The following is an 18,530-nucleotide window of genomic DNA, read 5'->3' on the forward strand; positions in this document are numbered from 1 at the left end:
GTTCTAGGAACACCTCCGGTGGAGAGCCGGACCATTATAAAATTAGAACTTCTAAACCATGGGATCCGATACAAAATTTCGAACGGAGTCCCGAAAACCACCATTTCCTGAATAGATCATATCGCCACAACAGGCACAATAGATCCAGAGGCGCATACTATCACGTTCCCATCCACCCTTACCCTCAGAGGTTCCTGCGGTTCGCACTGGAAATAGGAAGTGGATACTACCATTTTAGTTTCAGGCTCTGCCATTCGACCTAGCTTCAACACCCGGGGTTTACGAAGCCGATCGCCAAGATCAGGGCACACTTAAGAGGCCTAACCTGTAGGACTTTCTCAGCATCAGAGCTAAGAAAACAACTTGATGGGGTAATCGCCATGCCCGGAGACCTAGGATTGGATCCTGAACAATGCAGCCCGGTACCCGGGAAGAATTCCTGAGAGTCTCGTTAGATCTCAAAACAAGAATCTCGTTTATCGGAAGAAAGAAAGGAGGCCATCAGTAACAGGGTTCATCAGCTATGGCGAGATCAAATATCCAAAAGACTACACTAAAGGTCCTAGAGACCCTGACAGCAGGCATACCCTGCGTAAAGTGGAACCAGGCTCACACAGGAGTCTGCAAGGAAATTCAGTCAAATAGGACAGAACAGCAGACCGCTCTTGACAAAAAGACTCGACCGTCCCCAGCCTAAAATCATCTCCGAGACAGGGAACGGGTCACAAGATCCATCAGCCCAGGGGACCTCAGATCCTATCACCATACAAGACTATCATCACGGATGCCAGCAGGAAAGGGGGGCCCACCTGGAAGGTACCCTCAAGGACATGGCTGGAAAGCATCAGTTTACAGTCCTCAAACTACAGAGAGCTACGAGCAGTTGGGAGACACTTAAACGAAGCCGGTCGAGTCCACAGGGCCAACTTAGGAAAGCCAGGTCAAACATTGTAACCACAGTATCTTTCCTACACCACCGGGGGAAAGCTTCAGGACCTGGCAGCCCGCACCTTCACCTGGGCAGAGAACAAGGTTCGCTCCATATCAGTGATACACCTGCAGGGCCCAGGAACAATATAGCCAACTATTTGAACAGATAAGAAGTCTGAGCCACCGAGTGGGAAGTGAGTGAGGAGACATTCATAGGCTTACGCCATCAGGGAGAAGCTCTCAGCTAAACCTCTTCGCGACAAGGAAGAACACCAAGCTACAGGGATTCTTCTCTCGGTCCAGCAGACCATCCAAAAAAGGGGTCGACTCCTTGAATGAGAGATGGAGTGGGGGACTGCTATATGGTTTCCCCCTATGCCTATAATACCGAGAGGCCTCAGAAAGATCCAGGGAAAAGCGAGTGACGCTAGTAATACTCTTCAGGCCCAGACGAAGTTAGTTCCACCTCCGGAAGAAGATGGCTCAGGAAGGACCGTTCCATCTACCAACGCCAGAAGATCTACTTTCCCAAGGCCCAGTTCGGCACCCAAATCTGGGGAACCTACAGCGGCAGCACGGATCCTGAGAGAGGGATCTTAAGATCCAGAGGTCTCTCCGACAAAGTAACCTCAACGATGCAAACCAGCTGTAAGCCCGTTACGAGGGCAATCTATCATAAATCTGTGAGAAGTTCTGCTCAGAAGGTGGTAGTATCCCCATAGATCCATCTCGCCCAGAGATCTCTCAAATCCTTGACTATCCCCAGGCAGGATTTAATAAAGGTCTAAGTCCAAAGCACATTGGAAGTTCAGAGAGCAGCTTGGAGTACTCTAATTCACCTTGGCCTCTCATCCAGAGATGGCTCGTTTTACAAAGGCCATACAGAGATTAAGACCCACAGTGCTCTGGGGGACCTAAATCTGGTACTTACCGCTCTACGCAGACCCCCATACGAGCCAATATCAGAGATAAATGTCACAAGACTTACAAAAAAAAAAAAAAGGGAAAGAAAAGAAAAAAACATCCTTTTGGTAGAGATCTCCTCAGCCAAGCGGCTGGGTAACAGCCAGGCCCTGTCAGTCCAGAACTCCTACATTCAACTATTCAACGATTGCATGATGCTAAACGGAACCCAGGATTCCTTCCTAAGGTAGTACCTCCCCAGAATTTAAACCAGGAGATAGTCCTACCCTCATTCTGCCATCCACGGAAGACGGAGTAAGATTCTTTCCCTCATTTGTCGTCAGACGAGCAGTCACATGCTACTTAGAGGCCACTCAGGAGTGGCGACTGGACGCAGAATTGTTTATCCAATACAATGGTAGAATAGGATAAAGGCGCATCTACGCACACCCTGGCAGGGTGGATAAGTCAATTATCTCCTCCGCATACGACACTGAGGGATTACCTACCAGGGACCTTAGAGCTCATTCAACTAGGGCGATAGCAACATCATAGGCAGAGAAGGCGGGAGCCCCAGTAGAGCAAATATACTGGGCCGCCACTTAGTCTACACTAGACACTTTCTGTAGACACTACAAATTGGACACGCTAGCAGCTAACCAGACGACCTTCGGTCAGTCGTAAGATGCTAAAAGCAGTAGTCCCACCCTAAGCGAATTCCTACCTTGGTATTCCCCATGGTGCTGTCAGGATAGGACGTCCTGGAAAACAGAGATTAGACCTACCGGTAATGTTATTTCCAGGAGTCCATCCTGACAGCACTGGTAGTTCCCTCCCGAGGATTTGTATTGGTAATAATATGCTTGTACTAAATCTAAATAAATAATAATTGCATCCATACTGGTGTGGTACTTGGAAAATCACTGGAGTCTGAGAGTGGGAGGGGACCTTTTAACCTCTCGTGCATTTCCTGTCCCTGTGATGAAGGAAGGACAACCCCATGGTGCTGTCAGGATGGACTCCTGGAAATAACATTACCGGTAGGTCTAATCTGTTTTCACCATGTGATATTTTTTTTTTTTTTTTTTTTAAAGGAAGGAATAATTGAATAAAGGTTGTTTTTATCCCAATTTTCTCTGATGCCTCAGAGTTTTGGATTTTCTATGGCTTTGGATCTTGTCAAACCGAGTTAGCACGTAGCTGCCGGTGGTGCATAAGACAGACTGTTGGATTAAGCGAGTTCACGGTTTGTGCTGGCTGACTGAGTTCACATTGTTTCAAGGATGGCACCCGCTCTGCTAAGCACTGGCTGTGTCATTGTAGAATGCAGACAGAATCATAGAATGGTAGAGTTGGAAGGGACTTCCTGAGTCATCTGGTCCAACCCCCTGCTCAAAGCAGGATTCGCTAAATCATCCCAGACAGATGTCTGTCCAGCCTCTATTTGAAGACTTCTATTGAAGGAAAACAGTACTTAGTTAGTAGAGGGGATGGCACCAGCACTGGGGGCGGGTGCCATCTTTGATTTAGAGCTCCGACACACTTCCACACTTCTGACTGGATCTCCATATGGGGAAAGTAGAAAGCCGGTTCTTCTTTGTCCTGAACATGTGGGTCACACAGCATGGCATGGCGAGACAGATTGGGCATTGCAGACAGATGTACGGTTACCCTTGTGTTTTACCCCTCTTTCTTATTGCTACTGGTGCCCATAAATCTCTTGACAGATTCTCTTTAAAAATGGAGGAGGCCATCAGAGTTTAAAACCATATACATTTTGGAACAGATTTTTTTTTTTTTTTTTTTTTTTTTAATTAGAATTTTGCTGCTGCAAAGTGTTTGTAAGATCTCTGTCTAGCTCCTGCTTCTTGTGGTTCTCTGCTTTTCGCTCCCTTCTCTCTGGTATAGAGGTAGCAGAAGGGAGCAGATAGAGGTTGTACACAGAGGGGAGGAAGTATTTCTGGTGCGCACAGAGAACAGGCTGTAAACAAGGTGAAAAACACATGAAGAGGAAAAAAAATGCAAGATAGAAGATGTGTTGATATGAGCTTATAAAGCCCTGGGATACACACAGAACTCTTATCCAGCCTGTAATACTGTGAGGGACACTCTTACAAGAGGACAATCTTGCACTTGGATTAGACAGTAAACTGCATATCAGTGGGTCTGAAAATGAATAAAGGAATGATGATTTCAAAATGAAACTTAGTGCAATTTTATTAACAACTCAATTCTGTCTGTAGCTTTTAAATTCCTTAAGCTTACCACCAGCCCTTCTCTTCTAGTACAACCTCCCAAGCGCCATTCATTTCTAGATGTCTGTTTTTACCCAGCTGACTAGTGACAATGTGTCTAACAGAAATAAGTCTCCAGTAAAAAAAAAAAAAAAAAAAGTTGACTTTTTCAGTGCAAATTTTTTCTTTTAAGATCCTCCTCCATTGTTCTCACTTTTGATCTGAAATAATTAAGTTTTTTTTGGGGTTTTTTTTTGCCGGTATGTAAAATCCAGTGTGATGACTGTTGAGCGGTTCACTGTTACCCCCTTTGCTGTGCTTCAGCGAAAAAAACTACACCTCAGCGAATTGCAAGACCCGAGTAATTAATGAGCCGCTCTCTCGGCTTTTTGGCAGGCGTCCACGTTCCTGCTTCTGTAGGAAACACTTTTCTTTAAATGTGAAAAACAAAAGACGTCAAGTGATGGTAAAACCGGCCTCATTATGCTCTGTGTTTAACTGCACCTCTGCGCCTTTATGTAGAAGACAGAGAAACTTGCTTCATTAGTTTAAAATTAGCATGTTTCATTGGCCAGGGGTGGAATTCTCCAGTGTCGGTAGCGCAGACGTGGCGGCAGAGTAGCATACTGAACAGTCCGGCTAGGCAGACTTACAATGCAGTTTGGGAAAGAAGAGTGGAAATGCTCACAGTATTATAGAGCGAGAGGAAAAAAGAGACTGACGGAGGGAAAGGTCGAGGCTGATACTAACTAGTTTATAGGGGAAACGCTCCTAAAAGTAAACACATTTGTGTGCACCGTGTTATAGGACAAGGGGAGCTGAGCAGATTGATTATTTGTAATTTCATGTTTAGCCCTGCTTATGTGTGTCCAGTCGGCGGACTCACCCACGACTAAGTCGATCACTGATTATGACAGCCCACTGGACTCATAAGACTAATTTGTAAAAATATTTTCTTTAAAACCCTTGTATCTAAATATACATTGTGTAATAAATATACGGTATATATACTGTATATTACATACTGTATATTTAGATATAAAGCTTTTAAGAAAATATTTTTACAAATTAGTTTTGAGTCTAGTGGGCTGTCCTAATCAGTGATCGACTTAGTCAGGTGTGACTCCGCCTACTGGACACATGTCCCCAATAAGCTGGGTTAAACCTGAAATTACAAGTAAAACTAGAAACGGGTGCATAAAGGTTTAAATAGTAATTTTATTTAACAAATTTCTTTTAAAATCACAGTTTGTAAAAAAGTGTATAGGGAAGACAGACAAACGAAAGACGACCATGAGTACATCAAAGGCACAAAGGGTCAAGAGACATGTACATAGAATGTATTTGTAGGTAAGAGCAGCTCATCACCAGCCCAATAATACATATCTTTCTCAGACCAAGTAGATATAATAATAATCTTTATTTTTTATATAGCGCTAACATATTCCGCAGCGCTTCACAGTTTGCACACATTATCATCACTGTCCCCGATGGGGCTCACAATCTAAATTCCCTATATTAGTATGTCTTTAGAATGTGGGAGGAAACCCACGCATACACTGGGAGAACATACAAACTCCTTGCAGATGTTGCCCTTGGTGGGATTCGAACCCAGGACCCTAATCACTGAGCCACCGTGCTGCCCCGTAGATATATATAGATATATATCTCTATCTCACACACACACACACACACACACACACACACACACACACACACACACACACACACACACACACACACACACACACACATATTTATATTATATTAAATTAAACATCCCCTTGGAAAAGCAGTATTTTAACATGTGAAACGTGCGTCGGGGGTCTTGTCATTCATTTGGATGACACCCTATTTGGGTGAAATTTGGCACGCCCCCTCTCCACCCACAGGAGCAGAATACTGCGCACGTTACATCTCACTAGCTTCCCCCCTTCATGAGATTGGGGCCCCCGAAGTTAGGCCCTATACATATAATGGAGAAAGGTGAAAGTAAAAGTGCTGAGGGGAAAACAGTTGTGACTGACAAATTAGTAAAATGCCAAAATAATAAATATTTAAAGTGGGGAAAAAAAATGTTACTGTAGCACTCTGAAAATGTCAATTTCAAGATGACACTGAAAATTTTACTTTAGCTACCATAACCAACAATGTAACATATTTTCCGCGAGAGAAGCTGCGGGTATTCTACTAGTATACATACTGTATATAAGAGGCTATTCTTACTGCACATGCGCGGGTTTCAGCCTTTGCTAGTGCACCATGGATATTCGTAGTGGTGACGGCAGCTAAATGTGTGAGGAAGTGGAGAGTGCAGGTGAATAGGGTGGGAAGCCTGGAACCAAAAAACAAATTGTTTTTTTTTTTTTTTTAGTCTGACACTAGAAATGGTGCGAACCGTTTTACCGCACCTGATCCAGTGGCCGCATCAATAGTCTGCGCATTGTAATTTTTTTTCTTATATTACAACCGGTCTGGCATGGTCTCATCGTTGCCCAATGATGCACTTGTAGGGTTGGTGGGCCGAGCTGGGGGGGTGGTCCCTCGATATACCGCGCAGTGACGTACAGACACAAGATGAGGCAAGTTTCGGGTACAACAGGTCCAAGTTTATTCTCTTGCCGTCCGCCTGACGGCCTCCAAAGTACACCGCACTTCAATTCACTTTACTTCGCTTCGCTTCATTTCACTTATCGGCCCTGGAAACGGGGCACTTCAATTCACTTTACTCTGCTTCACTTATCGGCCCTCCGTTTCCAGGGCCGCTTTCCGCACACCGTACTTTACACCGGGGACGTACATATACGCACCGTCCCCTCTTCACTCTTCGACGCTCCTGTCAGATCCGTCACTGTGGCCGCCTTAGGCCCGTAAACCAACAGTACTTTTACTGATCAGTCATCTCTCCCTCAGTACGGTATGCTTTACCTCAGTGCCTCATCTATACTGCGGTACTCTTGTGTCAGGACCACCCCCCTGACTTTCTCTCTCCTCAGTCCCCCTGGTTTGGTTTTCCTCACAGTGCACAAACTGTTGTAGTCCTCCTGTCACTGGAGCTCCCCCTGGGGACTGGAACTTTCTGGAACCCTCCTGTCAAATTTATATCATTCCCGGTTCCCTGTAACTCCGCCCCCCATGACCAACGGTTTCCTAAGCTGATGTCCAGTCCTTTGCTCACACTCCTCCCTGCCCTCTAATGGTCAACCCAAGGTACTGCACGTCCACTACATTCTCAGCTGTTTCCCCACTGTAGTAACTGACACCTGTCTAAACTGTGCAAGCCTTCCTTTCTCTATTCTGACACGTCTGTCCGTCCATCAGGTCACCTTCCCTACACTCCCCCTCCCTTTGTCTATTGTCGTCCTCGACAATCGTAATCCCTGCCTTCGTCGTTCTGAAGCTTCACCTACACTCTGTTGTCGGACCAGTTGTTGGGCCAAACCCACTACCCGCGGGGGCCAAACCATACTGGGAGCACCATGCTCTGAGCAGCCTACTGCTACTCACCAGCGCGCACGCCACATGACAACGTCTTTCAAATTGGGCTAGGTACACCCATATTCTCTCTATGGCGTGTACCTTCCCCTACTCTCCCCTTCTGTCACCTTCCACTGTCCGGTACGCCATGATCGAGGCCTCACGCCTACCAGATCGTTGCCGGCGTCCACATTCCTCTTCCTGGGGTGTCCGTGGTGTCGGGAACCTGACCTAGGACAGCTGTCTATCTCACGTCTTCCACCTCTTTTGCCTTTCAGTTATATGTCATGGTCGGCGTCTCGGTCTCCCAGACCTTCTCCACACATAGACCCCTTTCGGATCTCACACTTCCCTTTGGTCCCTCAGACCTTCTCTTACCCGGACCTGTTGCATTTACTTGTGCATATTATACAACAAAACAACTTTACAATATCACAAGTACCCCATTTTTTATATATTTTTTTTCATTTTCCTTTGCTTTTAAAACCAACATATAACAATGTAACATTGCATATCTTCTCCCCCCCCCCCCCTTCCTTGGACATGGACACTCCCTCGTTTCTTTGTATCCCCGCTCTGTCAGGTAAACATATCTACGCATACTTTAACGGAGAAGGAAAGAAAAAGAAAATAAAAACAAAAGAAAATTTCCTCTACATACAACTGTCCTTATAACCTGCACAACGGTGCTACGAACTCCTGACAGTTCACTCCGCCTCCTAGCGGTCAGTCGTGAGGGGCTCCTAGAATACCGAGCGTGTCCACACAAGTCCTCTTTACGGGGGTTCACATCCTTCAGGCTCCGCCAGTACGGCCACCGCATAATAACCGCGGGTACAGTACTCTTTGTAGTAAGACAGATAGTCTCCTTCTTTCATAGCCCGGCCGTGACGAATGGAAGTCACATTTACGTAAACTTTCTGGCCAGTCTCATCCCGATTAAAGCCGTATCCTTGAGCGATGTTGGTATACACCAGCCGTCCCTTAGATCTCTTAGCCGCCATCCCAGCCTCTCCCCCCTGCGTGGAGCAGGTTCCATATCTCCCGCTCCCGGGTCTCCTTCTTCCTTATAACCTCTGCGACCCAAACAGAGGGTACACTACAGGCTCGGGAGTCCGGTGGGCGGGACTCCGCCGAAGAAGGGAGCGGGACAGAGGCGGCCAATGATGTCAGTGGCCCAGCAGCCGCTGGGGCCAGGTGGCAGATGGGAGCGGCCGTGTTCTTAGGAGATTGGGCCACAGGGCCTGTTACACACGCCGCAGTCGATTCCAGTGCCGGCATAGCAGCCGTGGCCACAGGGTAAGCCGCACCTGAAATTTCATCCGGAGCCGGGGCTAGGCCGCCTTTGAAGATGTGGTCGCTAGCGGCAGAGGGGATGCAACAGTGTTGCCTACGGTCAGACTCCGCACCGGCGCCACCGGGCGTGGCGCCACCGGGTGGAGTGGTTCAGGACCAGAAGCGGAGGCCCTGCTCAGTTCCGCGTATATGGTAGGGCCCTCCTTGGCCGGGCTCTCGGGGACACATGATGCCGCGCGCTGCGGCCGAATGGCAGAGGCCACTTGCGGAGCCACTGTCGGGGCCGGGGGAACTCTCACCTTTCCCGGTGCCGTGGCCTCCGTCTCCTCATCACGTGGCTCCTGCCGCAGTCTCCGCTCTTTATCCGGCCTTCCGGCGGGGCTAGCCTCCAGGCTCAGGGGCTCCGCAGGGAGGCTCTCCGCTGGTAACTTAGGTGGCCGCTCCCGGTGGTTCCGCACAGGCTCCGCTCCTTCATTCACCAACCAGCTGCCTGCCCGTGGCCCTGAGGGGAACGTTTCCTGGCGTGACTCGACCTCCCGGCGCCACCACCACTCTAGGCGCCCGATGCCCCGACATCCACAGTGTCTCATATCGTCCCATGGGCAGCACTCGAATGGTGCCAGACAGCCGCAGCCAAACTTTTTCCATGTGCCACTCCCTCTGCTGGGTGGGGCGATGGCAGACCTCTCCACCCACTTGTCAGGGTCCAGTACGTGGGAGCGCCGACCTCCTGGTACATATCGCTGGCTCCAGGGGTACGTAGGAGGGGGCCCCAGTCCATTGGGTACAACAGCAAACACCTGGAACTCTCCTCTGCGCTGAAGCAGCACCGCCTTCTTGCACCAGTCCTGGTACCTCCCCGGATCTTCTGCTGGCACCGCAGATACGCCACAGCGCTCCCAATTTGTAATCCACAGATGTTTATAATCCACACAGAGCAGTCTGAGTTTTTTTTCCATTCCTTGGGGAAGGCCTGCCGCAGAAGATGACGTATTAGCGGCGGCGATCCTGCCGACTACGCTAAGTGTAGGGTCGGTGGGCCGAGCTGGGGGGGTGGTCCCTCGATATACCGCGCAGTGACGTACAGACACAAGATGAGGCAAGTTTCGGGTCCAAGTTTATTCTCTTGCCGTCCCCCTGACGGCCTCCAAAGTACACCGCACTTCAATTCACTTTACTCTGCTTCACTTATCGGCCCTCCGTTTCCAGGGCCGCTTCCCGCACACTGTACTTTACACCGGGGACGTACATATACACACCGTCCCCTCTTCACTCTTCGACGCTCCTGTCAGATCCGTCACTGTGGCCGCCTTAGGCCCGTAAACCAACAGCACTTTTACTGATCAGTCGTCTCTCCCTCAGTACGGTATACTTTACCTCTGTGCCTCGTCTATACTGCGGTACTCGTGTCAGGACCACCCCCCTGACCTTCTCTCTCCTCTGTCCTCCTGGTTTGGTTTTCCTGACAGTGCACAAACTGTCGCAGTCCTCCTGTCACTGGAGCTCCCCCTGGGGACTGGAACTTTCTGGAACCCTCCTGTCAAATTTATATCATTCCCGGTTCCCTGTAACCCCGCCCCCCATGACCAACGGTTTCCTAAGCCCTAAACTGAGGTCAAGTCCTTTGCTCACACTCCTCCCTGCCCTCTAATGGTCAACCCAAGGTACTGCACGTCCACTACACTTTCTAAGCTGTTTCCCCACTGTAGTAACTGACACCTGTCTAAACGGTGCAAACCTTCCTTTCTCTATTCTGACACGTCTGTCCGTCCGTCAGGTCACCTTCCCTACACACACATGACATTGCTCCAGGGCTGGCTAATCTGCAGAAGAGCGGGAGATGATGGCAGATAGGAAGCAGCTCACTGAGTTCCCATTGGACTGGAAACCTATATGCACCACTTCCTGAACGGCACAAAATAATTATCAGCAGTCAGGATGGGACCTTTTTTTAGGGATTTTTTAACTCCGATAGCCCTTTTATCACATATACACTACTGTATAGTGTCTGGCCGTAACTGCTGACAAGCGGCGGTCCACCCCAGATGTCATTTATTCTAGGAAATGTACTGCCTAGTAAGTGAGAGACCCAGAACACACCAACTGCTCTCCCGATATCGCTAGCTCTTCATCCACACAAGCCACGGTAGGTGCCCAGGGCATTCCTCCATCATTGTCCTTGTAGTTATTGTTGTAATTGGTCCAAGTCAATGAGGCGCGCGGTACCCACAGGACTTGTGTCTAGATTCTCCCGTGAGTTATCCATCCCCGGGGACCTCCATCTGGGAGTCACTCGCCTTAACATCACTTCAACTGCCATAGACATTAATGATGATGGTGAAGATGTCAATGATCTTGGAAGCTGGTTGAACAAGAGGGGGAATAATAATAATAAAAAAAAAATAAATAAAATTCTCCTTGCAAACGCTGTTTTTTCGCTGACATCAGCAAAGGTCCATGACATTCTAATAATTACAGCTAAAGTCGTGATTATTTGCAGACTCAGGACTACTTGGATTTTAATTTGAGCAATTAACGTTTTAGGTGATGGTGGCAGAGGCCCTGGATATCTCCAGAGAAACTTATTTAGCCATTCTAATGGACCGTGCGTGCAACGGTCCCGTGCTCGTCGGAAGCCCGCAAGGTGGAGTTGACATTGAAGAAGTAGCTGAAAAAACCCCAGAACTAATTTTTAAGGTGAGCCCTTATTGGTGTTTTGCCCCCCCCCTTTTGTTGATCTTTTACAATTCAGGATGTAAATAGATGACGGCATGGGGGGAGAAAAAAAAATCCTTGCAACCGCCCTCTTTTACGTCAGATTGTACCACAGGCATGACATATGCTTATGGAGAAGCTGAACAGTGGATTACTTGTTCCCCAGGAAGCAATTCTGTCGGCTTATTACGTAGCCTTTGCGCTTAAAGGGTATGTTCAATTCTAATATAAAAAGTGAAGCAACTTTGCAAAATGCCATAATTTAAAAATAGGCTAGTTTCACACTAGCGTTACCGGGCGCAGCGCACGGCCGCCACTAAGCTCCGCCCCCAGCCACACCCCCTCCGGTCAGCTCCTCCTCTGATCGCATGACGCCGCATGCGATCAGCGTACCCTATATTTAGCATTGGGTACGCTGGTCGTGCGCTGGTGCACTTTTGACGGCGAATGTGCCCTTTTGGCGCTGCGCCGACGTGCGCCAAACGCACTGTTGCATTTTTGTGCGCTCAGCGCAGCGCCAAAAGGGAGCAAGCGCCGGCAAAATCATACCAGCGCACGACCAGCGTACCCAACGCTAAATATAGGGTACACTGGTCGTGCGCAGGTATGAGCAAAGGAGGAGCTGACCGGAGGGGGCACGGCCGGAGGCAGAGCTTAGCGGCAGCCGTGTGCTGCGCCCGGTAACGCTAGTGTGAAACTAGCCTTATTCTGCTATTTTGTGTTTCTACATCAACTTATAGAAGTGTCCAACAAGCGAACGCTGTGTAGTTTGACCCGGCGATCTTACTTCCTACTGATACATGTATCCGAATGTGGATTTTCTAACTTCATCACATTCTAGACTGGGATTACGGAGTCTTGGGTTCTCTTGGTTTTACACCCTTTACATTTTTTATGGCGATCTGGACTACAAGCCGGCTCCCTTAGTGCGGTTCCCAGAACGGTCGTGGTTTGGTTGCAGAAGCGCAGATGTTCTGGGAACGGAGCTGAGGGGTCGTCATCAACTAGCACTTAATTTCGAATGGGACGAGCAAGAGGATAAAGTAGGAACATAGTCAGTAGATGGCTAGAAGTCGAAACCATGAGTAGAACAAGCAGGTACCTGGCGAACAGCGGAAATGGACAAGACAAAAGCGCAGTCAGAAGCAAGGTCGAGATTAAGAAGTAAAATAAGAAAGCAAAATTGTTTACAGCTGTAAACATAGGCAAGAGCATGGAAAGGTGGAATGCTAAAGAAGGTCTGTCTACATAGGCACCACAGTATAGCGCCATCTTGTCTCGACCTAGTGTCGTCTCGCTCCTTTCATCTTGACCTGGCGTCATCTCGCCTCTCTGGCATGGTCCCATCCCTCACATCCTTGCCTTGGCGTCGTCTTGCCCCCCCCCCCGGCTTTTCCATCGTGTCGTTTCGCCCCCCTCTGGCTCTGGCTTCATCTCATCTGTGTTGGCTCCAGATGAAAGCGGCTTCCAAAGTCTATGGCCGAGTGTCACCACATCCGGATGCAGCCCTTTGCAGAGTCACAACCACTTGTAGTAAGTTGCCGCAGAAGCCGGAAAGGGTAAACTACATACAGACTAGCGTGTGACACCGGGATAACGCTGCACAGCATTTGTTCTCCATTGTAATGTCGTGTAGACATATCTGCACAGGAGATGAAAACCCAAAACGGTAATTGAGCTCTTAATCGTTTATATCTTGCTTGTTCCTCATGTCAGATCTCCTGGGCATTAAATATGGTAAACTTCTATGCAAAACTGAGGCATCCCCACCCCCGTGCCCCTCCAAAGAGCATTTTATAATAACATTGTTGGGTCGTGGCATGAATACAATGATAAGATTCTGGAGCCAGTCCTAAATATTAGCTGTCGAATGTTTGTCTAAGCCATCTGCCCGGTAATTAGAAGTGACGAGTGGTGTCAGATTGTCTTGTCACTGCGCCACCGTCTTGTTGTGGAAGGGCTTCATTCAAAAGCTTGGTAACATAATTAAGATGTACCCTCCGGGCACCTGTTACTACTCCCGATTCATTGGCGCATATTAATTTTTTCATTTACATCTGACTTAATCATATTTCAGTTTCTTCTTTGCCTATTTTATTCTGTTATTTTAACAGGAGCAAATCGATATATTTGACGGCATACAGGACAGCCAGACATTGCGGATGGCCGACAATTTGGGATTCAAGGGGCCTCTAAGGCAACAGGTGAGGAGAGCAGTTACTTTGTCACCTCCGCTGTTCTGGGTCACGGCCCATGATACATTGTGAATGGAAATTTCAAGGACCGTACCCAGACATTGTACCAAGTCTACTGTCATGGCTCTGTACGCCTCTAATTTTATATGTAGGTCGTTTGTGTTTTACTATCTGATTCTGTAGGAATCTGACTAGAAAAAAAAAAATTGCACCATCTTTTTCCATTTGTATGGAGGTATTAGGTAAATTGCAATGATACATGCGTTACCTGTAAGTCAGAATAAAGTTGGATCTATGGCTCGGCACTTGGTTGCCATGTGGCCACCGTGCACTCCTGACTACCATATGCATTAGCCCTTACTCATATTTCCCTATTATGTTAGGTGTGCAGGCAGTATTTGGTTCCTTAGTTGACTTAAAATTGTCCAGTCTTTACTCTTGCGTTATTCCTGCTCCACCCCTCAGTTTGACGTTTTTTGTTTTCTTAAAATCTGTCATACGGTTCCAAAGATATTAACCTTTATACTTTGTGCTCACTTCTATGTTCCGAGGGGGCAGTGCTCACACGTTTCTTTGGGGGCGTGTCTCTGCATAATTATTCTGAGCCACACCCCTTTGCTAAAGACCATTAATATTACCACTAAATATAAAGGCCCATATCTCTGGGACCGTATGTCGGATTTTAAAAAAACGAAAAGTTGAAAATTCAGGGGGAACGGCGGGAATTAAATAACAAGCAGCACTTTCGATCTTGTAAATGGGTCCCCCTTTTAAATGTTTTTTTTTTTCTTCCTTAAATACATATCAGTTGATAAATGAATGATTGCTAGGAGTCTTACCAAGAATGGAGGGGATCACACTTTCCGTCTGTTCCAGGGACCTCATTCTCCATTGATGGAAGTCCCATGGATTCAGAGCTTATTTCATTGTTAGACTTTGAATTCACTTTCCTGGATTCATTGGCTACGGACACGTAGAAGTTAACAAGAACCTGATTTTTCAAGTGCCACTTGGGCTGTGAGTATTCTCCATCCCAGCTGCGTTACCGCGCCGTACAGTTTTATAATGAAGCAGCCTAGCTGGGAGCCCGGGCTCCTACCGAGGGCCGTTATCTCACATCAAGGGCGTCCTTAAACCACAGCACATCAATAACGTAAGTATTATTACACCCAACAAGTCAGCCTTAAACAATTGAAATCATGGAGCAGTTGGATGGCAAATTCCAGGGGATGGATACATCTGCCACCGCTGCGTCCCTGCTTCCCCAGACCTGGATGGACACTTTTTTTTTTTTTTTTTCCCTCGTGTGTGTTTTTTTGTTTTGTGTGTGGCTTTTTTCTTTTTTTTTTTTTTTTTTTTTCCGCTCTGGGAATACGAATAGAAATTTCATTGTTCATAAGCAGCCGAGTATCAGTATCCTGACAACACGCATTCCTCATCTTAAACGTGATTTAATATATACACTGTGCACTGCCTATAACTAAGCCGCGCCAGGTTTATTTGATCTCGTCTGCTGTAGATCTATCATTATTTATGTTTTAAAGACCCGGAGTACTTGTATTATGGATTATTACAGATTTTCTGCTTCTTCAGGCGCAATATTCTGAAATATTACTGTACTTATTTGAAGAACTGATATTCTCCCAGCTGAATAAAACAAGACTCGTCTAATGTTTTTTTTGTTTTTTTTTTGGAAATTATCAAGCAGCGGTTCTCAACTAGAAAGGTTAAAGGGAGCGTGTCATCAGAATGTTCCCTATTGTTCAAATCAGGTTTTTATGTTAAGGTTTTACAATATACACACGTGATCAAAATTGTTGGTACCCCTCGTTTAATGACAGAAAAACTCACAGTGGTCACAAAAATAACTCGAATCTGACAAAAGTAATAATAAATCAAAAATCTATGAAAATGAACAAAGTAAAGTCAGACATTGCTTTTCAACCATGCTTCCACAGAATCTAAAAAAAAAAATAAAGCTCATGAAATAGGCCTGGACAGAAATGATGGTACCCTTGAAAATAATGTGACAAAAGGGACATGTGAAATCGCGGTGTTTCCACTAATTAGCATCACAGGTGTCTACAATCTTAGGATCAGTGAGAGGCCTGTATAGCGGCTACAGATACTCACTGTGCTGTGTGATGACATGGTGTGTATCACACTCAACATGGACCGGAGGAAGCGAAGGAAAGACGTGTCTCAGGAGATTAGAAAGAAAATGATAGACTCAGGCTGGTTTCACATTAGCGCATTTTCAGCGCGCGCACGGCCGGGGGTAGCTCCGCCCCCGATCCGGCTCTCTGCCCGGCGTGCCCGCCCCTTCCTTGTAGCGCCGCCTCCTAGCGGACAGCGGCGCCTGCGATCGGCGCACCCTATCTTTAGCATAGGGTGCGCCGATCGTGCGCAGGCCGTGCGCTAGTTGCGCTTTGACCTGCGCTGCGCACTTTTGACGGTGCGCCGTGCGCGCCAAAATCCGAAAAGTTTGATTTTGGCGCGCACGGCGCACCGTCAAAAGTGCGCAGCGCAGGTCAAAGCGCAACTAGCGCACGGCCTGCGCACGATCGGCGCACCCTATGCTAAAGATAGGGTGCGCCGATCGCAGGCGCCGCTGTCCGCTAGGAGGCGGCGCTACAAGGAAGGGGCGGGCACGCCGGGCAGAGAGCCGGATCGGGGGCGGAGCTACCCCCGGCCGTGCGCGCGCTGAAAATGCGCTAATGTGAAACCGGCCTAACATGTTAAAGGTAAAAGTTATAAGACCATCTCCAAGCAGCTTGATGTTCCTGTGACTACAGTTGTATGTATTAATTGAATGCTGTAGATAAGCCCCCGATGTCTATGCCGGCAGCTGCAAGGCCAAAAAAAGGGTGACAGATTCCCTTTAAGCATAACAGGAAAAGAATACTGTCCCTACCATGAAACATGGAGGAGGCTCTGTTACGTTCTGGAGCTGCTTTGCTGCATCTGGCACAGGGTGTCTAGAATCTGTGCAGGGTACAATGAAATCTCAAGACTATCAAGGAATTCTAGGGAGAAATGTGCTGCCCAGTGTCAATAAGCTTGGTTTCAGTCGCAGGTCATGGGTCTTGCAACAGGTTCATGACCCAAATCACACAGCTGAAAACGCCCAAGAATGGCTAAGAGAAAAACATTGGACTATTCAGAAGTGGCCTTCTATGATCCCTGACCTAAATCCTATCGAGCATCTTTGGAAAGAGCTGAGACATGCCGTCTGGAAAAGGCGACCTTCAAACACGAGACAACAGGAGCAGTTTGCTCTTGAGGAGTGGCCAAAACACCTGTGGAGAGGGGCAGAAGTCTCATTGACAGTTACAGGAATCGTTTGATTGCAGTGATTGCCTCAAAAGGTTGTGCAACAAAATATTAAGTTAAGGAACCATCATTTCTGTCCAGGCCGATTTCATGAGTTTTATTTATTTATTTATTTTTTTAATTCTCTGGAAGCATAGTGGAAAAGCAATGTCTGACTTTCATTTGTTCATTTTCATAGATTTTTTATTTATTTCTTTTTTTCAGATTCAAGTTATTTCCGTCACCATTGTGGTTTTTTCTGTCGTTAAACGAGGGGAACCAACAATTTTGACCACGTATTTATATCCCTCAAAGGACGACATCTGTAAGGAGTTTTTATGTTCTCCGCGTGTTTGCATGGGTTTCCTCCGGTTTTCTCCCACACTCCAAAGGCATGCTGATAGGGAATTGTGAGCCCCAATGGGGACAGTGATGATGTCTGTACAGCTCTCTGCAATTAATGGCGCTATATAAGTGAATAAAATAAATAAAATATACAAAAATTAATTTTCACACTGACCACTTGGCCACTTCCTTTTGAGCACATGACATTTGCAGTAATAGTCTGACTTTTCCTCTCTTTTGCTTGTATAGAAGCATTATCTGAGCATGGTCTAACCCGGGCAAAGGTCATTGTGAAGGGAGAGGGAGAATGTGAGCTGGGTGATATTACAGGTGGATTCTGTGTTATCTATTATATATAGAGGTGTTATCAGTCATTGTATAGGAGGAGGAGGTGAGCTGTGACATCACCTATTCTGAATGGTGGATCCTGTGTTATATACTGTATATAGAGGTGTTATCAGTCAGTGTACAGGAGGGGAGGAGGTGATCTGTGATATCACCTATTGTGAATTATGGATCCTGTATTATCTTCTGTATATAGAGGGGTTATTATTGTAATGCATATTTCAATGTGACTGCTGAAAAGTCTTCTGTACAGAAGAGCAAGTGTAAGTCTAGTATTTGGGACTAGTGATCAGTGTGAAATTGGAAGATTTTTGATTTTCTTTTATATAGATGAGTTGAAAAATCATGAAAAAACTAAAAAAAAAAAAAATTGATTTAACATATACACCGGATTTAAGCAGTAGTTCATTTTCTTACATCACTTTTACTTTAAAGATTCTAGAATGGTCTGTTTTAAGAAAAAAAATTTAAAAATGATGTTCCCTGAGCCAACATATAAATAGTATCCAAAAGACCAAGCTGATGAGATGGGATCTAAGGAAGTAAAATAGTGTATGAATTAGGCCGGGGATACTTGGCCGCTGCTACGTAGCATCATGCGGTGAGTGACTGTGGTTGTGTTGCGGCCAATGTGGCCTCGTATCTCCAGCCTACGTAGATCGTCCTCTGCTTGTAAAGTAGCCGGTCTGTCACTAGATCATGGAGAATGTTGGAATGGCACAGAGCACAATGGGGAATAGCAATCTGCTACTTCCTCGCAGTCCTCACCGGTCATGTA

General features: G+C 46.9%; 1 protein-coding gene across 3 annotated transcripts in view; it reads left to right on the forward strand.

Annotated features, from left to right (window-relative positions):
- SUCLG2 (succinate-CoA ligase GDP-forming subunit beta) overlaps positions 1-18,530 on the forward strand; it is a 198,582-nt gene that overhangs the window by 65,236 nt on the left and 114,816 nt on the right. For all 3 annotated transcript variants that reach the window (XR_012231124.1, XM_073569744.1, XM_073569743.1), the window contains exons 5-6: positions 11,385-11,537; positions 13,670-13,759. Coding sequence is in view for 2 of the 3 variants with exons in the window: in XM_073569744.1 (XP_073425845.1) it covers positions 11,385-11,537; positions 13,670-13,759 (243 nt within the window). In the remaining variant the exon portion in view is untranslated. The remainder of the gene's footprint in view (positions 1-11,384; positions 11,538-13,669; positions 13,760-18,530) is intronic.

The sequence above is a fragment of the Dendrobates tinctorius genome, unplaced genomic scaffold (assembly GCF_039654945.1).
Source record: "Dendrobates tinctorius isolate UK_male_01 unplaced genomic scaffold, ASM3965494v1 ptg000027l, whole genome shotgun sequence".
In the NCBI taxonomy this organism is placed as follows: Eukaryota; Metazoa; Chordata; class Amphibia; order Anura; family Dendrobatidae; genus Dendrobates; species Dendrobates tinctorius.